This window comes from Molothrus ater, chromosome 2 (genome assembly GCF_012460135.2).
Source record: "Molothrus ater isolate BHLD 08-10-18 breed brown headed cowbird chromosome 2, BPBGC_Mater_1.1, whole genome shotgun sequence".
Classification (NCBI taxonomy): Eukaryota; Metazoa; Chordata; class Aves; order Passeriformes; family Icteridae; genus Molothrus; species Molothrus ater.
The window spans coordinates 91784426-91810010 of NC_050479.2; the positions used below are offsets into that span (position 1 = coordinate 91784426).

The window sequence follows — 25585 nt, forward strand, 5'->3', positions numbered from 1 at the left end:
TGAAGAAGCAGCATGACACATTTATTTTGTATAGCAACTTGTATAAAAGCTGCTAAGCCCTTTATGGAATTAATTATCTGGAATACATGATTTCTGCCCAAATAAAGAGAAATGGTGGTGGGTAGCAACACTAGAAAAACTTCCCTTTGCTGAGATTCCGCAAAACCCAATTCAGGATTCAGTTGAAATCTCACTTTCATTTCAAAGCAGACAGGTAGATCTTTTCTTTGGGTTCAGCAGATTTAAAGAATACTAAAGAACATTGTTTAAAAAAAAAATAAAGCAAAAAACCCACAACAAAGTCCCCACACTCCAGAAGCATCTCCTAAGTATATTTAAAGGGAACAAAATAAGGTAGATTTCATCTGTACAGCTGAAAAGGACAAGAGAGGACAAGAACCTGATTTATTTACTTGCCCCTGAGTTAGAAGGCTAGAATCTGTTACATACCACGCCTTTTCCTGTGTGTTACAGGTACCTCTCGGCTCCCTGTAGGCCTTAAGGGGTAAGGGACATTTACAGTCAGCCCTCCTCTCTCTAGTCAGTCATAGCAGGGCGGCAGGCACAGGACACAGGCTGAAACAAAGGAAGGCATGAGGCCTCAAAAAGGAATGGCTGGCCATAGTGGGGGCAGACAACTACTTCAGTCTGTTGTGGGGGACCCAGCCACAGGACAAATCCTCTGCTCATGTGCAACTGGTGGCCAGAGAACCCGTAGGTGAGCTTGAAGCTGAGGAACAAGACTGCACACACTGGAATACTTGGGAACTAAAGCTTTTAACAAAGGGCAATAAACATGCAAGAAAAAGAAGAGGTGGAGGAACAGAGCCTTGAGTCTGCAGACTGAAATGATGTGTTCAGTCAAGCTGCCAACGAAAAAAGCATAATTGGTGTTTTAATTCTGGGAAAGAGGGAGCGTTTTTTCCAGGCTGGAGAAGCACTGTGAGCTGCTGCAGCTGATTAACAGTGCCACCAGCCGGCCTGCTGGAAGAGGGCCAGTTTGAGAGACTGGGGAGAACAAGGTACATCCACCCACCACCTCCCACCCCTCCAAGCCCTCACAGTTGGACTCTGATCCTGCAGGCACTTTGCCAAGTGCAGAGGGGGCTGTTCGTGGGAACAGCTGCAAGAAAGGTCCTACCCACAGAGGTGCTGTGCAGCACTGGCTGCCCTCAGCTCCAGCAAGGTCAAAGGAGGTAACAAATCCCATGGGCTTGTTTGGTACAGCCAAGAGTGAAGGACAGAGTATCCAGCTCAGGAGGGCTTCTCCTCGTGTGGAGCACACCAGTCAGCATGATGAGCCATGGCAGGCCTGGAATTATTAAATAAGCAGATGGTGCCAGAGGGGCAGTGTAAATGCAGCCAGTTAGACGTATGTTGGCCATGAGATATTTAAGGACATACTTTCCACTGCTTGTGAGGTGATTTCCTATTGGAAGATGAGCTTCAAATTCAATTAAGTTTGGCACCTCAACGTCTCCCTGGTCACAGCACTTATTAGGAGAGCTACTAATTGCCTGGTTGTACAAAACCACCCTAAAAATATGTTTCACACTGTTGACACTAATAATAGTGTCAACAGTGTGAAAAACAGGAAAGTTCTCCTGCAGTACAGCAAAGCCAACATCAAAAACTTTACCCTAAAAAGTGAATCAAAGGGTCATGAAACCTTTCACACAGCTTTTTAGACAGCAGTAAGGAACCAGTTTTGCCCTACAGCTGCCACAAAAAGCTATGTAATGAAATGAGAGTTGTGGGAGAAGGAAAGGTATAATTTATAGCCAGTCTCAAATTTTGGCAGCCTTGCACACCTTCACTGAGGATACTGGTCAGCATTTTGCTAGACTATAACCACATGATTAGGTAGCTAAATTTTATATTTGAACAAATGCAAGTCAAATGGATTTCTGAGAAATGAGAAGAGTATAAACAATTTATCCTGTGTGGTTATCATACAGTTGACAGGTTCCTTTCTGCTGAGCTCTGTGTGGACGTGTAGACTGAATGCCAGGTAAGCACTAAAAAGCTGATTGAAAAGAGGTATAGTGAGATAAGGTATGAAATTTGAGAGGGAGTGAGGGGGCAGGGAAATACAGCTAAACAATACTGTATTCCAAGCCCTAACAGTAACTTAATGTAAGGGATAACAATGGACCATCAGTTAAAAGTTTAATTTTCCATCTCTGAAAGAGGTCTGGGATTGAGCCAAGATCCTTCCTCTTTGGACTCTGAAGCCAGAGAGAATCTCATTCCACTCCAGAGCCACTGACAACATGCAAATGTTGGGGCCAGTCACAGCAGAGAGGTACAGATGTGAATAATGGCTGTGCAACCCATGTTTCTGACATGAATGCACATGGACTGCCTGACTGCCTGAGTGATGGTCACTTTTTGTCCATGTTCTTGGTGAAATTACTCCATCTTCATGGCTTTGAGACTGTTGTTGAAGATGAATATGGCTGTGAAGCAGAGGAAGAACCTTTATTCCTAGAGAAGTAGTATCTAATAGAATGTCAAGGAAATGCTGTCAAGTGTCAACAAGTACCAGACAATGTGTCCACTAACAGATTTACCAAGGAAGAGAGCCAGAATACTCTGAATACTTTTGTCTTTGTTTCAGGTTTTTGGTTTCATGGAATTGCTGACAGTGTCTGTATAGCAAATGCATGTCTTCCAAAAGAAGTGACAAAACAGAGCCTCCTTGTAAACCTGCTTCCTTTCCTGGAAGGTGAAAGCCTTCCTAAGCCTGTCCTAACACACCAATTTTCATCACGTTCAGCCAAGGAAGCAGGCTATCACCTGTTTGGTGTTATAAAAAACATTGTAATGTTTTTTTATGTTCTCACTTTTGCTGCTTTCTGAGTCACTTCTATTAATCTGAAATTCCAGTCATGTCCCCCCACAGATGTGGCATATACAGGTAAGTCCATGCTGTCAACAGAAGACTAGCACCTGGCTCTAACAAATCCTGACAGGCACGCTGAATCACACTCATCTGTCATTATCACCCAAAATGCTAAGTCTTTGAGTACCTGGATGCTGTCAGAAATACTGGATACTGACAGCAAAGTGAGAGAAACCAGTTTTTTTAGCTGGACTGTGGCATCTGTGCCTTGCCTTACTTCCTTGCTTTGCATTTACCAAGATATTTACAGGATCATTTCAGTACTAGGTGGTGAACAGAACGAGACACACTCCAAAAGGATACATAAGAGTGGGCACACCCCGAGCTGCCAGGTGCTTTCGGATGAGCCGCTCGGTGCCGTACCAGTTGAAGCCTTTTGTTGCATACCCAATCCGTGGAAGATGAACTGTTGCTGAGGAGGGAACAGAAACAATAAAGAACAGAAGAAATACTTCTGAGCAGCCTATCTGCAATGGAGATCTCACTTCACTTCAGAAAAAAACAGTAGAAAGGTGGAAATTGGTCATCATCTTTAGGTGCAACAACACATGTACAGATTTGCTGTTCTACTGCACAGACACTTACCATTCCTTTTTTTGGCTGCTAAAAAAATCTTCTTCAGGCCCTTTTCCAAAGCTGACAGCTTAATGCCAGACAAGTTGTTGGACCGATCTCGGTGCTGAGCTACAATCAAGGCCAGCTAAGGAGAAAACACACTAACTTGAAATACAATCTATATACAGTACTAAGATACACAGTGACAGTGCTGGAAAACTGCATTACTAACTTTTACCTTTAATAAATGAAGAACTCATTATGTCTAATATTTAACTGCAACTTAGCCATATTCAGTAATCAGTGCCATTATTGTGAAAAAGACATAAGGTTCATTTCACACGGCTTCAAAAACATATGGATAGAGCAAAACAGGAAAAAGCTTCTCATTCTCACCAAATCTCGTCCTTTTTTCCTGGATTTTTTATCATCAATAGGAAATAGCAGGGTTCCTCCTAACTCCAGGTCTGTCCAGAGAAAAGAACAGGACAATAAAAAATCAGTTCTGAAGAGTAAACAAGCAGTCAATGAAGCAGTGACTTCACTGTCACATTCTGTATTATTCTCTGAGACTGTATCTCCTCATGATGGTTTCAGCAGACAAACATTCTCCCCTGAGCCACACAATCACACACACATCCCAATTTAAGACAAAAAATGGAAAGAGAGACACTGAAATGGGAAGAAAGCATCTTGCAGGAAATTAGAAAGATCAACAGCTCCATCTTATAGCAAGATGTTAATTCCTAACCAGCTGCAGGTATCTCAAAACTGTTAATATAGGCTCAGGAAAAGATTAGTGCTTGGAGGGAAGCAAAGGCTCAGCTGAATGGTGCCTGAGGTGGCCTTCATCCTTCTTGAAAGCACTTTGACAGAAGATGTTGTGCTCTGTCTTATTTAGTGAAAAACACTCTGTGAATAATGTATAAGTTTTTCCCCTTTTTTATGACTTGCAGGATGGATTGGAATGACCAACCCCTACACAGAGTTCTCACACTCCAAACAAGCCAAGTCATAGCACCCGCTGAAGTACTACTTTCAGAGCTAGGGATGCACATATCCAGAGAAAGAGTAAAACACATGAGGATCAAGGTATGCAGGCACTTCACTCCTGCAGTGTCACTGGGGTTTTACCTCTTTCAAGTGTCTTGGCCTCAGGTCATATTTTAATCTCTTACCTTTCATCTTTCCTGCCATCTCATATATTTTCCTTGGCTGATCAGAACGGGCCTCTAGAGCAGTGAATAAACCACCCCTTCCCCAGCGGCCGGAGTCATCTAGAATGAAATAACAAGTTAGACTCCTTTCAGAAGTGAGGTTGAGACCACCCCTGCAGGAAAGGCACTTGCTTTGTACACAGGCAATGAATGATTATCAAAACCAGATATGGGAACTACATACAAACTTAAGACAACTACCATTCAAGGGACTATCCTAAAGGATAAACCTCAGCCCTGGAGAAAAACAAAGTTCTCACAGTTCCTTGAAATACTCTACAGAAAAATTCCTTACTGTTCACTGAAAATGCTGAAACAAGCACTAACCATAGCACTGAGCATATACCCTGACAGTATCCTCACATACATACATATAGGTACACAGAGCATGCATGTAGTATGTCCCCACATTGGTGCCTTGGGCTTCCCACACCAGGTGTTTGACATTTGCCTGTTTGACAGTCTTTCACTTCTACCTGGCATTTGCACTTCAAACATGAGCTTTCATGCAAAGTGTAACATAAGCCAAAGCAGATGTTGATGTTTTGCTGCAGCCCTGGACAGAGAGCAGCTCCAACACTGCTTCAGGAGGAACTCCTTTTCATGTCTTTAATGCTTTTATAGAGGGTCTTAACTTGGGAGACTAGCCTAGAGCCTCTGTACTGTCAGCGTTGAGAGACAACCACCAAGCCTCGGGACGTGTCTGTCTCTCTCTGCTGACCGAAAAAGAAGATGAATTTCATCATCTCAGTTTGATTCCTACAGCTTCCACAGGATAAACAAAAGGCCCTGCTCTCAGGAACTGTCATCATTTAGCCACAGATATAAAATTTCAAGCCCTACAGGCCCCTTTGAAGAGGTTTACCTATAAATCCAGAGCAAGCATGCAAAGACCCTTGCACACCTTGCTAGTACTTATGTGGATTACACATGCTGGAATAAAGGCTGTATTGCCTCTGCACCACTTGAGATTAAGTCAGACTCAAATCCAAATTATTTCAGAATTAGAAACTATGGAACCATTAGGGACACCCCACCCAACAGTACTCCTTGTTGTTCACAAGTCCCACCTAGGCAATGGACAATGATGGCATCTTCCTCTCCTGCTTGGGGGTGGGTTACATCTCCCATGACGTATTTAATATAGTTCTGGTCTCCATCTTTGTAATCTAAATCCACATTCTGCCCCAACTCATCCTCCACAAACTCCTCCTCGGAGCCACTTTCCTCTGAAGGAAGGCAGGTAGATGTGTAATGATTGGCCTCCCACCAGGCCATCCTGAAACCAAGAGAAGAGGATGTTCAATGGAAATCAAAGGTGGGGGCACACAGCTTGGTTTAAATCATTGCAGTGATACACAGGAGACCTAGACCTGCATTCCCTCTGCTCCCTCCCCATTTTAGGCCAGAACAACATTTACCAAAGTTCTTCTTTATAATATTAGGAGCCACATGCCAATGTGATAAGCCAATTGCTGGCATGGAAAAAGTGAGCACATAGCAAAGGGCAAGGAGCTACTTGGAGTGGTGAAAAGGAAGAACATCTGGGAAATAAGAAGGAGAAAGTTAAGATGTCCCAGAGAGTCACAGATGTTAGAGCAATTTATAGGGGGCAATTGTGGCACTTCAGAAAGCTTCTCCCAAATGTTCATTAATCATGGGGCTCTTATTCAGGACATCCTCTATGAATTAAAGTCAAGTCAGGCTGGGTATTCAGGAGGAAAGAACCCTTGCTAGGGACTCAAGCCATTTTTCCACCTTCACATCCCCATGTTATGCAGTTTGAGCATATTACTTCCATCAATCAGACACATTCCAAGAGTACAGTGCAACAGACATCAAGTGTTAGATGCAATACAAACCATACTTTTTCTTGTGCTCTGCCTTTGCTTTTGCTGCCTTCTTTTCTTCCATAAGCCTTGCTCTCTTTGCTGCTGCTTCTTGGCGCTTCTTCCTCCGAGCCTCCAGCTCCTCTTCACTCAGCAAGTGCTTCCTCCTGGCCGACTGTTCCCAAAGGCCTGTGAGAAGGGCCTGGAGAAAGAAAGAGGTATCACAGAAACATAGTGCTCATCTTAAAGCCATGCCTGATGCCCTCCTTAACCTACATTCCTTTCCCATTTGTTTACTTGTCCACAAGTCTTAATCATCAGAACTCAATTGTCACATAATATGTGGTTTTGTGCCCTCGACAGCATATCTCAGATCTGTTAGCAGAACTGCTCAAGCCCTGATTCCAGAGCCAGCTTTAGTACACTGACATCCAAATCTTTTAACATGCCTTCTGCAAGCTGTAGGTAAAGACAGAAAACTGCCAAGTTTCATTTTCCACGAGCAAATGAAAGAGCATCATGTTCCTTGTCACATCTGCCTTACGTTTGCTTTGTTCCGGAGAGCTCTCCCTTCCTTACTGGTCTCTTCAATCAATGCTTTCTGAAGATCCAAAAGCTGATCAAATGCTTTTTTGTCTTCTTTGCTGGGCTCTTTTGAATAATCTTTGCCTTCATACACGTACATGTGATCTTTAAAAAATAATTAAAAAGTGTGAAAAGGAACTGAAACCTACTAACACCCAAAATGAACTGTGAGATCAAAAAAAATCTGGCTCTTCTGTGACATTGTTCTATCCTCAGCAGAGAAAGATCTTCACTCTCACAACTTTTTGGTAGGACCAGAGTCAGTATCATGTAGAAACAGGAGAATCAAGATTTGCTTCCTCTGACAAAAGCTTTTAATTTAAGATAATTTAACATGTTTAGACTGGCAAGGAAGCTTTCTTTCTATTTCATTTAATTAATTATTTTAAATTGTGGTTCTATTGCTGTTCTCTTTGGTCATTCCATCTCTGCCAGTAGAGAATTCATTCAGCTCTGCTATGTAGTTACAGGCAGCTCTTGAAAAGGGAAAGCAAATTTTTGCTTTTGACTTCCCAAATGAAATGAAAGCACAGAATTCTGGCAGCCCGGGGTTGCTGCTCACCACGTGAGTTATTTTCCCTATACTTATTACACAGTGTGGTACCACTGCCCCTCTTTTAAGTCACTACCAGAAAATACCACTCTTTGCTAACTCTCAGCAAATAATTACTCATTGCTGGCAACTGCTGCTGGATGGACAATAACTGTCCTGCAGAGCCACATTTCAGCTTCAGTCACAAATTTATATTTAAGTGCTACTCTGTAGCACTTAAATATAGACAAAAATTCAGACAAAAATTCAGTCTTTCTTGGGGAAAGAAGGTACCAGAAGAGGGAAGTATCCTTAGAATTTATTTTCAGGTAGTACATGGCTACTTAATGAAAAATTAACCACAACTGGGTGACATTTGGGCTGGAAAGTAGAGTTTTAAAGACAGAGTAGGTTTGTTTTAGTTCTATAGACACCATGACTGTGTTTCTTATCTCACCTTTTGGATTTTCATAGCCAATAATCCTTTATTTGGAGATAAAAAATTAAACACCTGCTACACAGCCTTTCCTTAACTTACTATAACATCTCCAAAACTGTAGATCTATCTTAATGGTTCTCTGTGGGAAAAGCAGTAGCTACAATATTAATATTTCCCTATTTCTCAGGAATTTCCATCTGAGGTATTAAAATATGAAAAGGAATTCAACTCTCAGCCACCAAAACTGGGCAAGTATTGTTAACATTATCTTACAAACAGGCAAATAAGAACAGAAAAAAAGAACAAAAATACCCATAAAGACTCAGAAGTTTGTGGATAGGCCACAAACAAAATCCAAGTAACTTCATTACAATTCTGCTTTTCTACTTATTGCCTGAAAAATGCCACCCCTGCCTGGGAAGCCTTCTTTACCAGCACTCAAGTGACACAGCTATTTAGATTCTTAACGTACTCTCTGTATTTTCCTCTTCATTCTCTTCCTTTTGTGGCAGCACAGTGTCCATTATCCAGTGCCCTCCTTTTGTCTCTCCAAGGATGTTTTCGAGCTCCACATCCTGTACAGTACTTCCCTCAGAGGAGAGCAATTTATCCAGGCCAAATTTCAAGATTTCACTCAGCTTTAACAAAGAAAAGGGGAAGTTCAGCATTATTATCCTCTAATTCCATGTCAATCCCAGTGTCTCAAGCTTCTCAGGCTTAAAAGCAAAGGATGTACAAGTGGTGGAACCTAAGCTTTAAGCCTGCCTGTCAAAATACTTATTTTTTAATATGCCCCATTCTCCCAGCACCTGACAGGACAAGCCCCAACAACATATCTCCCATAATCATAACTCATCCAGACTTGAACAGTCGTTTTTCTTCAGGGCTAAATGACAAAATAGCACTGTACTGACTGCATTCAAGCAGCTTTCTTCATAGCTAGAAAGGCCAGGCTTGCTTTTGCCCTCAACTAGTTTAAAACAAAAGCCTAAATACCATCAAAATCCAAGGGGAGGAAAATAACAGCATGGAATTTCCTATGGGCTCAGTTCCACTTCTCCCACAGAAACTTTAATTGCTGAGATACACACAAATGGGTCAGGAAGGGCAGGCAGAGGGGGAAAGGATACACTAAATCCAAACCTCTCAGAGGTTTAGCTGCACGAAGGGGATATTGATAAGACTTCAATATTGGCTTTATCACTGAGTGATGCAGGATAGTCTGGATGCTTAGTCTCTCTGGGAGACAGAGTGCTCGAATACTTACTTAGCTCATTGCTGCAGGCTACTTTTAGCAAGCTCAGTGATTGTCAGCTTTTTTGTGATTATCAGCTTTCCTAGGATCTCAGCCCGAGCTGGCTTGCTAGGGTGCTTTTGGCTGAGGCAGAAGCAGACGCGAGAGAGGAGGAGAGGTTCTGGTGATTCTACAGCGATGGTTTATTGGGGAGTCTGTGAAGGGTTCCAGCAACAGCTCTTTTTCTATCGAATGGGCTAAACCAGCCTTTTTTATAGGGTATAGGGAGATCTAAACTTGTCTAATAGTAAGGGTCAGGGAAAAGTGACTTATGAAGTTACAGAAATAAGCTATGAAGTGAAGAGTAAAAGACAAGAGCTTATTTTGCTGTCTCATCATGACTCAACAGTTCTTATTGTTAAGTCTCAATCTTCTATAGAGCTCTTGTAAGCTCCATAGAGTCTGCTACAGGATATGTTCCCTTAAATGTAACTTTGCTTGATGTTTTGAAGCCAAGATCTCAACACAAACCTCAGCTTTCAGGTCAGAATTATAAATCATGCCCTGACTCCTGAGACACTGTATTTGCCAAGAGGCCAAAAGAAGGTTGACCGAGTTTCAGACTAACTACCAAAAGCTGACTAGGTTATCACCTGACTTCTTATCAGCTCTGTTTGTGAGAGAAAAGCACCAGAGACAGATCAGTTCGAGAAACAATGAGCCCAGCTTCCACTTTTTATAATTTCCACTGATTATAATTAAAAAGCAAGTAAGACAAAGAAAGGTTCTGTCTTCCCCTCTTCTCCAAGACAACACACCCTTTTTCCATAATGAATGCACTTCAAAATTGCAAAAACTGTCTTCAAACAGATGCTGTCTGGACCTGGGATGTCATTTTGGTTCCTACAGACAGAAGTTGTCATGTCAATGCACAACTCTTTGTAGAAGTTCAAATCCAACGTAAACACAGAAACATTCTGGGACATTTCTAAGGTGGCTAGTGGAGTCAAATTGAGGATACAACTCTAGTTTACCTGTAACTCTGCTGTTCCTTGAGGCTTGGGTGCTCCCAGAGCAAACTGCCCCCCTTCAACAATGGCATTGGTCAGCCGGAGCTTCGAGGCAGCTCTTCGGTAGATGATTTCTTCAACTGTATCTCGCCCAATCAAACGGATAATTTTTACAGGCCTTGAAAAGTTTAAGAAAATTCTTATTATTTACTTTGTTTTGAGGTGCACTAAAGTATCTACTATCCCCTCACCCACTCCTTTGGTAGGTAAAGAAGGCAAGAACAAAATGAGCAAAAATAATCAGCAGAAATGTGATGCTGATACAATTCTGCTTGACACAGGAGAAATGCTCACTGCAAAAGTGCAGGCAAACGTCCACCCTCCATCTCCTACTCCAAATTTACAAAGTTCCCACCCTGGATACACGACAAGGACAAGACTGTATGAGGCTGCAGTTGAAAATGAAGACACAAAATCCTCTCTGCTCCCCTTTGATCTTCAGTCTATCCTCATACTTTAACCTTCCACTGCCTATGGAAAGTAATAATGAGAGGCCAAGAGAGTTAGCAACCAACCACAAGTAGTGACATTTCTCACTTGTGCTGCCCAATCCGGTGAGCTCTTGCTATTGCTTGCAAGTCATTTTGTGGGTTAAAATCACTATCAGTAAAAATAACTGTATCAGCTGCTGTTAGATTCATGCCAACTCCACCTACAAACAAAAGAAGAAGGTCATAAAATACATCACCAACAGAAAATAAAGGGGAAGCTAGAGAATCTATGCTGTGCAAAGTTCTGTCAGATCTGATCAACTGTATCTAATCCAATCCATCTCTCAAACCCAAATCTAAGTCTCATAAGGATCTAGACAGATGGATAAGCCTTCCATTTCCAGCTTCCAGGTTTCTGCAACAGTCCAAAAAAGAAGCTGTACAATGCAATGTAATCAAAAAACATAGGGTATGAGTGAACAAATGCAAAAGGGACTGATTGTCAAGACTGATGAACATAGACATAATTCTTCTGCTGGCAGGCAGATTATCCCTGCAAGGATGGGCTTCCCTGAAGCCCCAATGGACTGCCCAAGTCATGACTTGGCTGAAGCACAGAACCAGCTGTAAATACACCACTGAAACAGTGGAAAACACCAAGCCAAACTATACAATAACCAGAGCCCAGGCGTTTATGAGACCTAAAGGTTTTGAGGTTAGAACTTGGGCTATCATGAAATAAAGATTTTAAAAAACCCAGTTAATTTTACATTTTAAAATACCTCTACTGTGACCACATTGTGTAGTTAACAGCGAACAGTCTGCTGCCTTACATTTCCCCCAGCTCATGACAAGACACCTTCCCTGTAATCAGAATATCCCTGCAAGTGGAGACAGTCATGCACCTGAAAATCTGTACCCATAATATAACAACAATGGCAATATTGTTAGCACACCTGGTCCCAGATGAATTCAAGATGCTTTGGCCAGACATAGTAGTGTGCAGTAAAAAACAACCCTAAGTGTGGCTGGCATGGGAGGGAGAGCTCAGGAACTGTGGTGACAGACACACAGACTCCTGACACACATCCAGCATTGGGGTCTTCCCTTCACTAACCCTGAGTGCTCCCCCCTGTGCACTCTGGTTCAGGCTCATCAAGACAAGTCTAACCAGAAGCCCAAAGGAAGACCTGATTCCAGTTTGATGTTTGAGACCAAGCAGTGTGGATTTTTCCTCTGGAGACAAGCAGAAGCCTGGCTCGGTGCTTGTTTGAAGAGAGAGACAGGGAGGTTTGAAACTGTGTAGAAGACACAGATCTGCCCAGGGAGCAAAGAGGGGAAGCAGCACAGATGGCAGTCCCATGGAGCTCTCTGCAGCCTTGGGACAGTAAAAGACTCTCGTTTCAGTCTGTCTGCCAGCTAAAGAGCACGTCCATGTTCAGCAAACTTGAGAAGCAATTCCACCAGCTTACTTAAAGGAAGTCTGTTCCTGCCTAAAGACTGATGCTTGCAGAAATAAAATGGTAGTGAGATTCCTTAAGCTCAAACTGGCACAGAGACAGGCATTACAGAACTTGGAATAAAATAAACTCAAGAGGCTGCAATATGAAAAGGATCTTGGCATCAGCTGCCAAAAGGAAAGCACAGAAACCAGATGTCCTAGATGAGAGACCCAAGTTCAGGATGTGTCCTGTCTCACTCAAAAATCCCCCACAAGAGCAGGCTCTGCAGGATTCAGACTTCCCTGAAACCTTGCCATAGGGAATAAAATAAGAGTGCAGAAGCAAGATGGTTTGTTTGTCTCTCCTTACTTACCTGCTCTCGTGCTCAGCAGGAAGATAAAGATGGGCTGTTGACCAAAGTTCTTGATGGCAAGGTGTCTCTCCTCACCCCTAACAGAGCCATCCAGCCGCTCATAGCTGTAGCCTTTCCAAACAAACAGCATGAATGTTTCTGAAACTTTGCCTTTGCTCTTACCCTCTTACACTCATTCTCGATTGTCTCACTGCTGTCCTGAATCTTGTTGTGTCATATCCTCCTGGCTTTGTTCTCATTTAATTGCCTTCAATTCCTTCATTTTTTTCCCAGTTAAACCTTGTATAAACTGAGGTAATGACCCTGACTTCCAGATTGACTGTTGGTAAAGAGTAATTTAGCTGAGTCTGAAGCAGAGACTTCTTAGCATTTAATTTACTGCTTGGAAACACAACAGGAAAATTCAGAGCCCAAGTAAAAGAACATTAGCACACAGTCCCATTTCAGACTATGCTGTGCTGGCTGTTGGCCCTACAAAGCAGGCCAAGAACCATCAGATCCTCCTTATCCAAACTCCCAGGCCTTCAGTGTGCTTTGCTGTGAGCATGCAGTATGGAATATGGCACTACATTTGGCTTTATCCTACATTATTAGCTGTCCAAAACCATAAACACCAAACAAAAGCCTCTTTCATGGGAAATCCTAAGTAGGCATGGAGCCACGTGGATTGAAACAAAAGAAAACGTCCCAAGAACACATTGCTAACCTTGCCAAAAATGGTCTGATCCAACCTGCCCTCAGACATGTTGGGGCCCCACTGTCAACAACTGTTTTAATCAAAAATTAATTTCCTGGTATAACTGTGGCTTGGTTTGTGTTTTGTGCTGGACAAAGTGAATCTAGAGCAAGCCTATTGCCTTTACTGCAATTACTTCAGGACACAGGTACACAACTGAACACAGGCATATAATGAAACATTGCTACCCTGCCATTTGTTAGCTCCATTTCATCAAGGCACAAAAGACTAAGCTACTTTGAAGAACACTTAACTGCCAGCTCATTTCAGGAAGCTGGTAACAGCAAAGAGCTGAACTCAAGACCCTCCAACTCACAGAGCTGCTGCAGGAATATGGTCCCTATCTTATAAGAACCAATAAATCTTCATCACATTTCTTTCCCCATCCCAGGCGGATCAACCAAAATCACAGGAACAATATCTGGCAGAGATCAGTAGGATAAGCCCTCTCCTACCAAAGTGTGCAGAACATACCTCTGTAGTCCATGTAGTCCTGCAGGATATCAAGGAGTTGAGTCATCTGAGAAAAGAGCAACACACGGTGGCCTCTGCAAGAAGAACACAAAACCCTGTGATCCTCAGCACACTGTGACAGCATTTCACAGCCTGCTGGGAGTCACAATGCCTTAACCAGTCATTGTCAGTCCCTGTTACAAAGCAAGGCCTCCCAGAATCACAGCCTGTTCCCTTACCACACATTTTCAACTCCACATCTAAATGCAATCAGTTAAGCTTCATCTGCCATCATCATTTGCCCTGTCCACAGTGTGGAGTCAGAGAAGTAACAGGGCTCTGGCACAGCTCTGCTGCTGGCTGGATACAGGCTGGTGAGAAGCCTGTCTAAAAGGACCCCAGCTTCAGCCTGTGATGAGGTTTTCTTCACCACATGACTGCTCTCAAATCACACACTACAATGCATATCTGAAATTCTGGGAAAATGTAATATCAGCATCTCTGTAACAGCAGAACATCTCCAGCAAATAACCTTCAAAGATCAAGCACTACCTACAAAGGTGTGTGAAGAAATCAACTCTCCTCCCTCCCAGCCCTAGGCCTCAGACAGTGCTCTATTTAAATCAGACCTCACCCTAGAGCAGAACACAGACATTTTCAAGTCCAGAATTTGCACAGGGCTCGTCCTGCAGCAAACACATTAAGTGGAGAGGTAGCCACTCACAAGGTGCTCCACATCAGGACAAAGATAACGAAGCCACATCAAAACTTCACAAGGGCTGTTGAAGCTCTGTCCTTTGGTCTTTGAATTCCAGGTTCTGAACTCACCAGAGCACAACACAAGGGGTTGTGAACATCAATCCCCAAACTTCTGAAGTTTCAATTTATCCTTGGGTTTTTCTTTTTCCCATTTGCCATGGATTGTGCCTCCCAGGCTAACACAGATATGCTAGCACAAAAGAACTCAACTGAGGCATAGGAAACTCACAATCAAAGCAGATATGCTGAATACCAAGTCACATGGTTATTGTCCCAGGTTCTCAAATATGGCAAATATGAGAGCATGTGAGAGAATTAGTCAAGTGCTTTGAGAAATGATGGTGAAAATGCACCTGAAAATCTGTGTCCATAATATAACAACAATAGCAATGCTGTTAGCACACCTGCTCCCAGCTGAATACAAGATGCTTTGGCCAGACATAGCAGTGTGCAGTAATCTTCAAGGTTCCTCTACCATTTCCAATTCAGCTTGTTTTACTTCTTTCAGGTAGTGAGAAACGTGGAATAAATAAGTCAGTGCTTGTGTGGTGAAGAATACCTGCTCAGTCTATGGCTAAATAATGTAGTTTGCTTTCCCAGGTAACTTTTTCTCCCCATGTCAACCCCATCCCAACATGACATACCCAGCGTACAAGAATGAAAGGAGTTTATCCAACAAACACATCTTGCCACTGGCTTCAACAATATGGTCTCCAATCTCAAAGGGTTCTGGCTCAACACCTGGAACAGAAAGGAGTTTCAAAAGCACAGTTAATACCACAGAAATAACAACTCTGTGGTAAACCTCAGTGTGTCTGCTCTGTCGCTTTTGCTGAGCGGAGCCACACAATGCTTGCTTGAGAAGTGATGGTCCTTCTCTATCTCCAAATGACACCCTCAGTAGTTCACAAAGCATTGTGATTTCTTTGCTTAGATGACAGAAGACATAGAAATAGAAAGCTGCAGTCAGAAACTCAGACTTCACACAGTCTCCTACTTTATTTGTCATTATTGATGAACTGTCATGTGTTGGAACTGGTCACAAACTCACAGCTGCTACTGATTCAAGTACAAGAGTGTTTATTACTTGCTTCTTCTAAGCATTACACTAATAATAGAAAACCACTGTATAAATCAAGAAAGTGATTTTTTCTGTTCCAAAAGAGAACAGTGCTTTCCTACCATTGAAGAGGTATGGATGGGCAACACACTTCCGAAGCTGAACTAAGACGTTCTGGAGTGTAACCTTCCTTCCCGTTTCATTTTCAAATGCATCTGGAACACAGAGCAGAGAAAAAAAAAGAGCAGGGAAGCCCATGCTCCATTAATGGCTGTGACTGGGAATGTCTTGGTACTAAGCACTGCTCCGAAGTGCTTCAGCACTGACGTATTTCTCTCTGTGAATCACATTTGGATTTGTATTTCCCATCTCAAGACTAATACATCTGTTTTCATGGGTCAAAAAAAAAAAAAAAATTCCCTCACTTTTTTGACAAGCTTTTAGAAATAAGACCCTGGTAAGCACTACTTTGCCTTGTCAGACTCACTGAACTTTCTGGACTCTCTGGAAACGGTCACTGTAATTTTTCTGAGTAAAATCAACAAAATAAGCAAAAGAAATTTGGTGCAGTTCATTTGCATTTTCAGAAAAAAAAATATACAGCACAGTCAAGATCTCCCAGGCAATGAGATCTCCTTGTTGCATTTTTGTGAGGAACCAAAAAAAAAAATGCATGCACATATGCTGACTAGAGTAGAAGATGGAAGTTTCAGATTTCCAGGTGATGTTCATGCAAAGTACTAGAAAGCCTTAGAATAACAAAGCATCTGCAACTCCCCAGTTTTAATTTCCCTAGAACAAATAAGCACTCGCAAGCCACACAATGATAGTCGTTGCATTGTCTACATAACCCTGCAGTTTCCCATAAAACTCCTATCTGCATCCAGTAGGTTGAAATTTGCTTTATGGCATCTGTGCTACTATTAGAAAATTCGTAGAGAACCACAGATCCAAAATTTCTTGTACCACCCTTTTGTTTGAATACAAAAACATGAAATAGGAGCAGGCTTACCTTGTGATAAGTATCTTTAATTACTTTAATTACTTTGAGACTGCCCAAAGCAGATCCTCAAGCTAACACTTCCTAGCTCACAACACCTGAGCAATAGATCAACATATATGTCTCTTATTTTGCCACAAGCTAAAATCAAAAATTAAGCAACCCAAATTTGGCATATTTATTCTGTACATACTCTGCAGACCAAAGTAACTTCTGCTTGTTTACAACAGAGTATGCATGTACAATAGGAATTTGTTTGCATGTACAACAGAAATTAGCTTTGCTTTTAAAAATAATTAATAGACTTCAAAATGCCCAGTTACCTAGATCTTTTGTCAAAATGGCCTTGTAGTACTTCTTCTGCAGAGCTGACATTCCGTGGTACAGAACCACTTCCACCTTCTTTGGCAGCTCTGCAGCCACCTCAGATTTGACTCTCCGAAGTAGAAATGGCTGCAGAAGACTGTGCAATTCTTTGGCTATGCAGAGGCAGAGAAAAATTAAAACAAACAAACAAACAAACAAACAAAAAATTATCAGAAAAAAAAAACACAAAAAAACCCCCCATCCAAAACCAACAAAACCAGAGGAGAATACTGTGTTAAAAGGTAAGGAATTTATACAATACCTTCCGAAGTACACTTTCAAAATAAATGTAAAAGGAATCTCACATCTATTGGTGAAACCATTCAAGCCACATTTTACAAACAGAGAAACCAAACATAGCTGCATACCTGTAACACTTGGGACCTACATTAAGAAAGCTCTTGCCTTAAAAGTAGTCATTACTTTTTGTGGCCTTGTTTTAAAGCTTATCACCATTAAAAGAAAGCAAATAAAGAGGACACAACATGGTTGTTTCCTAGTCAAGATAAAAGCTGGTTCTGACTGAAACACAATGTTGCTTATTACTGACCTGGCTCATTCTCCTTTTCAATAACTTGGTAATACTCAACAAACTCCTTCACTTTTTCCTGGGGAAAGATGTCAGGTTCAATAAGGCTGAGTAAGGAGTACAGTTCCTGGAGGCTGTTCTGGATTGGAGTGCCTGTGAGTAGCAGGCTGAAGCCTACTGAGAACTGAAAAAAAAACAGCAATAATACAAAGTTACTAGGAAAAAGTATCTGTAATGAAAAGTTAGTTAATATACAAGTCCACCTACACCACTCCTAGGCTTAACTTAGAAGATGAGTGGCAGCACAGAACTGCTCGCAGAATGCTGCAGATTTACCAAAACCATCCAAATACAAGGTATGGTGTGACAGTCAAACAGCTCCAAACTGACTGGGCTGGCACCAGTGCAAGGAATTCAGTGTAAGCAAAATAAGAACAAAGTACAAAACTGACTCCATTAAAATCCTCAGGTCCATGCAGTCTGCAGTCTAATACCACACACTAGATGTTAGATAAGGAGGGATAACTGGAAAATGCAGTTGGAATAGGACAGTGAAATGAAACTGCGTCAGACTAAGTTCCATTTCTGTTTGCTGAGTAACTCTGACAAACACAGGAACATTATCAGGTCCATGCTGCTCACAGTAATCCCCATAAAGAGACTTGAGAAATATGTTTACCTTTGGAAAGATACAAATTTCTCTCAAGTTTGGTAATAGAAAATAGGTTAGGAGGAGAGATGAGGTGAATCACATCTATTTTTTTGTGATTATAACCAAAGCTCCTGAATTATAGACATCATGGACAATATGTTCAGAATATATATAAGACTTTCAGGAATTCAATAAAATCCCCTATTTTTCCAAGGTGTATTGTAGTACACTGTTGCTGATGCCAGCACACACCAAACGCTGATGTTTCACTGCCATGACAAGAAGTGCAGCCTTCACTCAGGCATTTGGGCTGCTCTGGCCAGGTGCTCTGGAAGCTGGAGCAATTCTCTGAATTTCTGTAAACAAGGGTGGCTCCATTAAATGTGACAGTGGAAGTCAGTAGTTCAAGACTTGAGGTTTCATGAGCTAGGCAAGGGCTCCTTCACCCTGCCAGAGCTGGAGATGGCCTCTTGTTGCTTAGGTTAGCCAGACATCTACTTCTGCAGCAGCACAGATGTGCTTCAGCACCATGTCTGGCTGCTTTACTTTTCCAAGTCTTTCAAACTGCTCCAACATGGCAAGCCCAAACATGAAGCAGAATGAGAGGGAAGCTCCAAATACTGCCCACTGCCATGCAAAGCCAACAAGGCCTTTATCTCTCTGCCACTAAATATGGGAATCCTTTCACCAGCTCTGATGGAAACAAGTGATGATTCACGTTGATTCACAGAGAATCTGAAAAGGGAAAAGTCTTAAGACACTAGAAGAAAGATGAGTTACTTTACCTCGGAAAGTGTCTTGTAAAGCAGAGAATTTTGATTTTTCAGTCTGTGAGCTTCATCTACAACCAAGGCAGCCCAGTTAAAGCTGAACAAACAAAAAACAGCATCTTCAGTTAGGGGCTGACAATTCATTCTTGTAAGTACAAAATGACTGAAGTAAGTGGTGGCTCTGCTTGGCTCAACTTGAGGTGGGGTCCCACCCCATGAACAACAAGCAAACACCAAAAGTGGGGTGGAATTCACAGGTACTGTTTTTGAAGAGCTGACAGAGGTTTTTACCAAAGTCTGGGTGAGTTTTTTTCTGAAATCAAGACTAACAAAATTCACTTAAATTTCTTGATTCTCTCTCCACCCCTGTTACTATCAGGAAAATGACATAAACACAAGTTTGTTGAACATACAAGGAGGTCTCTGATTTGGAAAAAGAGACATGAAACTAAGCCCTAGCACCTGTGCAAAAATCCAGCAACGATCATGAGGCAGTGATGTAAGAGTGATCCCAAGGCTTTTGCAAATCACCCAAGAGAGGAGCTTCAACTTATTCTGTGTTCATATAGCTCTATGCAGAGTGTCCTCTAGCAGGCTGCAGAATCACTGGTGATCCAGTAGATCCACTAGGCTTAATTGAAACTCCACATCTTCTGAACCCTCGGTGTTTGTGCCTCCTTATTACTAGGGTTACAACTTCCACATCAGAGTCATTTCCAGGGGAGGGAAAGCATGAACCTCCATCTTTTCTCACCCCCACACTTCTCTTCCCAGTGGAATACAACATTTGAAATCACAGTGACCTACATTCTTCCTAAATAGCCTTTTCATTTGCCTTGATTTCCCTCTCTGCTATATCAGAGAGGTTCTCCATTGCCAGAACAATCAAGTGTCATTACCTTATTCAATGAGCTCAGGAGCTGAATTGCCAAAGGACCCTGCACTGTGCAGCACTGCAGAAGCCCATGTGCAGAACAGCCTGATTCCTCATCTATTTCATTACAGCATGGCTCTTGCTCAACTCATTTGTGCTGTTACACTGCTTGTAAGGAGTAGTGGTGCGGAGACATCTGATAACTCTGACCCTCCCTTACAAAGTGCTCCAAATGCTCCCACACAGAGCAAGGTACAAATGATTAGCAACCGCTTTTTTTTTTTCAGAAGGAAGACTAAAGGGCAAAACCCTAAATTTGAGTGACATGGCTTTGAGGTTATTTGTTAGCTTTAGAAGTAGGAAATTAGTCTGAGCTGACATTTCTGTGATACTAAGGCTGGCTACTTGATCTCCTTGGGTGCTACATACCTGGGGTACACTTCAAAATCAATGGAATAATATGCAGCAATGCAGAACATGATATGAAACTGTAAGGACAATACAGTCATGGCTACCTTTCATTAGATCTGGTTTCTACCATGATGTGCAGCACAGTCTGCTACTTCCAGCAGTGGCCAAGGACAGCTGCTTTGCTGAAAGACAGGAGGGTGCCCCTTGTGGGCCTAGCTGACACAAAACTATGCCAGCAGGGGCCACTGGATTTGTGCTTCTACAAAGATACTGAGCCATTCATTATGTATAGCTGCCCCCAGCATTTGTCACGAAACCACTGCAAGGCACTGGCACTACTGCTAAGAAAAAAGGAAAATTCCTCCCCATTTCAAGTGCAGATGCCTGTGGAATTCTGCATGACTGTGACAGTACCTCCTACAGGCTGAATCTGAGCAGAATAATCAGTCTTTGTAGAAGGCATAACATTTCATAAACCCTCCACAGCTGTGACTGGAGGTAATAAACTTCAGGATATGATAGCACATTATCACTGTTATATAATGCAGGTCAGTTTCAGTGAATTTTGCAACTAATACCTTTATAACCTGAAGCTCTTGACACATAGTGACTTAGAGCAGTACATTAAATATCAGTCCAGCAGAGGACATCTGGACTGATATTTAATGTACTGCTCTAAGTCACTATGTGTCATATTGCTTTGAGTTAACTGGCTTGAAAACTGTCCTTGGGGGAAGTTCACATATATTTTAGCTGATATTAAAGACTGAAAGTTGGAAAAGGCAAAGTTCTAATCACAAGCCAAGAACATCCCTGTCTCTTGTGAAACAACACAGAATCTTGCACATCCAAATACCTATGTAAGAAATCATTGACAGATATCCAGACTTAAATTTGAAGACATTAAAACCATACTCACGACTTTAGAAATGCTGCATCTTTCAGGCAAATCTGCAATGAAAGAAAATGAACTGTGATTTATGATTTAAGTAAATGCATCAATTAAGAAACAGAGCACTTTTCTGTCTGCTTGCAAACTATGGTGAAATGGAGCAGAGTGGAATGAAGGCACTCACTACCTGAGGAAAAAAAATGACAGCTACATGACACCTTCAGCATGTCATAGTTTAACATCACACACCCTCTCACTCACACTCCACCCAGGGAGAGGGGGGAAGAGAACTAGAAGGATAAAAGTGAGAACACTTGTGGGCTGACAAGGCATGAACTGGGAGGTACAGAGGAATCAAAAAGGCAAGGAAAACTTGTGTCCCCCTTTCAAGTGACAAAGACATCACATACCTCATATGTTGTCAGGAGTGCATGGAAGTGTGAGTCTCCTTTCAGATTCTCCTGCAGTTTGGGTCGCTCTTCCTTGCTGCCTACATATGTTATGAAAGAAAGACCTGGAGCAAATCTGTTGTTAAGAGAAAGAGCAGAATCAGTGAGCCAGTCTAAGTCTTTTCATGTGTTTATGACCCTGGACCTCATTACCAAACACAGCCACTGAACAGATGATGAGAATTCCTATCCAAACATCCTACACTCCTGTGAGATGTGCCTGGCTCTCAGCTTTTGAATCTCACTCCTTCATAATTTTCACATCAGGCTGGCACCTCAGCTGTTGGCTCTGGTTTGTACAAGTCCTAAATAAACCAGCATTCCTTTAGATGTAAGAGTCCAAGGCAGATGACTGAAAACCAGTCTCATGACCTAACTGCTATTCTGAACTGAAAAAAGTTCATAAGAAGCAGGTGAATGAATACAGTTGGCCCAGATGAGGCCAAAGAATTGGCCTGAATCATACTAAAATAAAGACAAAAATGTCTGCAGCAAAGAGGTCAAAGTCAGGGTATCAAAAATATATTCTCTCAGTCAAAAAACAGATAAAACCAGTTCCAATTGTTGGGACCATAAAATTCCTCCTCATTTAATCCCACCACTGTTATTTACCGAATATTCCTTCTGGAAAGCTGCACTGTTGATCTATGAAAGAATGCACTTTCCCCCAACTATTCCAACCCAAAATCTATCCAAATCAGGCCAGCTCACTTCAGAATGCAACCTGAATGACTTCAGATGCTGAGAGACAGCATCAGCCAACGGCCACACAGACAGACTTCTGTTCTAACCTTTAACTTCTAGCCTTTCCTCTTAAAAGGAGTCTGTGGGCTAGAGACCACAGATGTACATATTTCAGGCACAGCAGCCTGTCACCCTGATACACATCAGCACTGTCACCCCAGTGAGGATGGGCTGCATGCACAGGCGTGATGTATTTTATGTGCATATGTGAGCATGGCCTCCAGCTTGGGTCTTACCTTTTACTATGAAGATTCCTGGCTGTCCTCAGCAGATTTTGCCTAAGAGAGGCTGAGCAGGGAGGGTTAAAAATCAATAAAAAGCAAGGAGCTAGTGGAGGCATTTCGACTGAAAGTCAGCCAATAATATAGGATGGATGGATTAATGTATACCACAGCATGTAAAGACTATGCATTAACTGCATAGTCTGCATTGATTTGTTGGTTTAGTAGCAGCTTCCCTTTTTACTTTCTATCCCTTTGAAAGGATAAAAAGAAAGTGTTGGAGTGAGCACATTTGAAAACAATCTCTGCAATCTTGCAACTTGCAAACTTTGCAATTGCAAGTCTGAGCAATAATGTAGTAAGCCGGACAACTATTGAAACTTACCTCTCCAGCTCTTCCTTCCAGTTGCTCAGAACTGACAGAGGACAAAGTATCAGAAATCTCTCTTTGTTGGATAACTTTTTTGTCAAATAAAGAAGTAGAGAAATGGTCTGAAAGGCAAGAAAAATATTTGTTTATAACAAGGGAAGGGTTCAACCCGATAGCCTGCTCCTACATAAGCTGTCTCCTTGTTGAGCTTTGCAGCTAGCTTCCATAGGTTATCACAAATCAGAGTTAACAGAAGATCAAGTGGGATACAGACAAAAAGGCTTATATCCTAAAACACAGACTTCAATATATGAAGCCCCTTTCTCGCACAGTCACAAACTAGGTCTACCATGCATCATTTTCTAAAACTATTTGTAATTTAAGACTGATTGAATAAAATCAGCTGATCCAAAGCACAAACAGTCATTTTCCATCAAAACTTAAACCCACTGAAATACTTGAAAAAAAATCCAACAAACCTCTGAAAAAATTAGACGTATAAATTTTAATCCCTGTGTGGATAAACACAAAAATCCCCTGGGTGCAAGGGCATCAAAAGGACGTTATTTTCCCTGTACGGCTGTGTATTGTGCCTTCAACTCTGCACACTATGAATTATGCATTAAGGTGTTTGGATAAAATGGCCACTCATCTTTTTACAAAATCCTGAAACCTATTTAGAGTTACAGAGGACTTAACTCAGGACTTGAGTGACAAAAAAGACAATGAGCTCTCACTTGACTAAGGAATTCTGAAGGGGCAGGGGAGAATAATTAGGGTACTTTTTCATTCTGCAGAAACACTAGGCTGAAAACCCAAAAATTTAAGCAAAGATAATTTTCCAGAAGAAGACACACCTGACAAGTCTTCCCAAGGCCCATCTCATCACCCAGGATACAGCCATGCTGGACTTCATAGCATTGCACGAGCCAGTTTACACCTTCCAGTTGATAGGGACGAAGTTTAATGCCTGGGAATAAAAATTATTTGTTACACTTACAGTCACCCAATGCATTCCATACACACACTAGAAACAGGTCCTGCCCAGAACAGGCCTTCCCAAACATCTGCCTTACAGGAAAAGCACAGCAGCCTACAGCAGAAGCTGGTTTACCATCCCAGACAGCCAAGACCCCAGTGTTATAGCAATTAAATCAAAGCATATTCAGAAACTTACACAAAAATGCCCCGAGCCATTGCAACAGACTGTACAAGGAACCTGATCTAATAATTAGGCTGGTACTTTGAATTCCTAAAAGATAGCTTGATTTTCAGCCTGAATCACTTTTTTAAATATATAAGTACTAGAGCCAGGGACATGCTTTAGGCTACCAGAAATGTTTGTTACAATCAATTATTGTATAATAATAATTTCTCAACAAGATGTTTCCTAGATTTTCTGTACTTAAAGCTAAGGCAGGCCTCCACTATAGGCCACTGTGACTACTACCACCATTGCACTCCTTATTATGGGGCACAATATGTCAAAATCAATACAAGTCACATAGGAGTTGGCAAGACCTTTCCTTGTGCTTGGACTCAAGTGCTGTGTATTGTGGCATTGCTGCCCTCTCCTCTCTGGGAGAATGTGCACACTAGGTGCATGAAGTAACTCACCAGCCCGCAGGATCCACAAACCCAAACCAGCCCACGGACTGAGGTGAGGATTTCCAGCAAGCTAAGGAAAACGTGCGGGCAGGATGGATTGCCCTAGCATTCCCCTTTAACCTCACCCTCCAGGCAGTGAAAAGCACTTTAACTCAGGCCCATTTCGAGGCCACTGAACAGGCCAACCCTTGCTCGTGTTGTCCCGAAGCACAGAGCTGCCTGAGGCTGTGCGGAGGCACTAGGGGGGTTAAAGCCGAGCTCAGCCCTGGCCCAAACCTACCCACAAAGCCAAGGACAGGGACTGCGGCATCCAGGGAAGGCTCGCACACAGTGGAGAGCACGCAACAACACCATCTCTGCAGCAGCTGCAGCTCACTTTGACTTTCACTTTATTTGCACTTTTATTTATTTCTGGCCTAAGGCCTGTTGGTACAGAGCTCAGACAACTACAGCTGAGAGAACTCGGGTTGTCCAGGCAGGAAAAGTGAAGGCATCCGGGTGACCTAATTGAGGCCTTTCAGTACCCGAAGGGAACTTACAGGAAAGATGGGGCAAGACTATTTAAAGGAGCCTGCAGCGACAGGACAAGAGGAATGTGTTCAAATTAAAAGAGAGTACATTTAGATTAGATATTAGGGAAAAAATCTTTACTGTGAGGATGGTGAGCCACTGGAACAGGTTGCCCAGGGAAGTTGTGGATGTGCCATCTCTCGAGGTGTTCAAGGCCAAGTCGGATGGGGTTTTGGGCAAGCTGGTCTAGAGGGAGGCGTGCCTGCCCATGCCAGGGGGGTTGGAACTGGATAATCTTCAGGTCCCCTTCCATCGCAAGCCATTCTATGAGCTGGGCAGCGCCAGGCAGCGCGGGGCCCCTCCGCCGCCTCCCGCCATCTCCGACAGCACCCACAGCCCTGAGGCTCCCTGCCGACCCTTTCCCCAGGGCTCCCCGCTGACCTGTCAGCCCCCACCGCTGCACGTCCGCCTCCTGCACGCCCGGACCCCCGGCTCGGGCGCCGCCGGCGCGGCGGAGCGCTTGGAAGAAGCGGGACATGGCGGGACGTCAGTCACCCCCGCCACTGCTC

At 42.6% G+C, this 25585-nt stretch overlaps 1 protein-coding gene across 2 annotated transcripts; it reads right to left on the bottom strand.

Annotated features, from left to right (window-relative positions):
* On the bottom strand, window positions 1–25580 carry CHD1L (chromodomain helicase DNA binding protein 1 like). 2 transcript variants are annotated; one of them, XM_036392288.1, is made up of 23 exons: window positions 25458–25580; window positions 23756–23868; window positions 22914–23020; window positions 21525–21639; window positions 21142–21173; window positions 18953–19034; window positions 17537–17699; window positions 16944–17099; window positions 15743–15835; window positions 15205–15301; window positions 13823–13896; window positions 12613–12723; window positions 10904–11018; window positions 10331–10484; window positions 8535–8700; window positions 7051–7196; window positions 6545–6708; window positions 5748–5956; window positions 4639–4737; window positions 3857–3927; window positions 3491–3605; window positions 3209–3317; window positions 1–2502 (listed from the first exon to the last, which is right to left on the bottom strand). In XM_036392288.1, exons 1-23 carry the CDS (start codon window positions 25552–25554, stop codon window positions 2424–2426), a joined length of 2667 nt encoding a protein of 888 aa, XP_036248181.1. In that variant the 5' UTR covers window positions 25555–25580; the 3' UTR covers window positions 1–2423. The 2 variants fall into 2 exon arrangements, with proteins under 2 accessions (XP_036248181.1, XP_036248190.1); XM_036392297.2 differs by lacking the exons at window positions 22914–23020; window positions 23756–23868; window positions 25458–25580 and adding an exon at window positions 22544–22820.
* Window positions 25581–25585: the final 5 nt, after the last annotated feature.

Coding starts and splice junctions, on each gene's coding strand:
- CHD1L (XM_036392288.1), bottom strand. CDS start 25,554: ATGTCCCGCTTCTTCCAAGCGCTCCGCCGCGCCGGCGGCGCCCGAGCC. Junction 21,640..22,913: donor TGGAAGGAAGAGCTGGAGAG/GTAAGTTTCAAT, acceptor TCTTAACAACAG/ATTTGCTCCAGGTCTTTCTT. Junction 17,100..17,536: donor TGAAAAGGAGAATGAGCCAG/GTCAGTAATAAG, acceptor GCCTCTGCATAG/CCAAAGAATTGCACAGTCTT.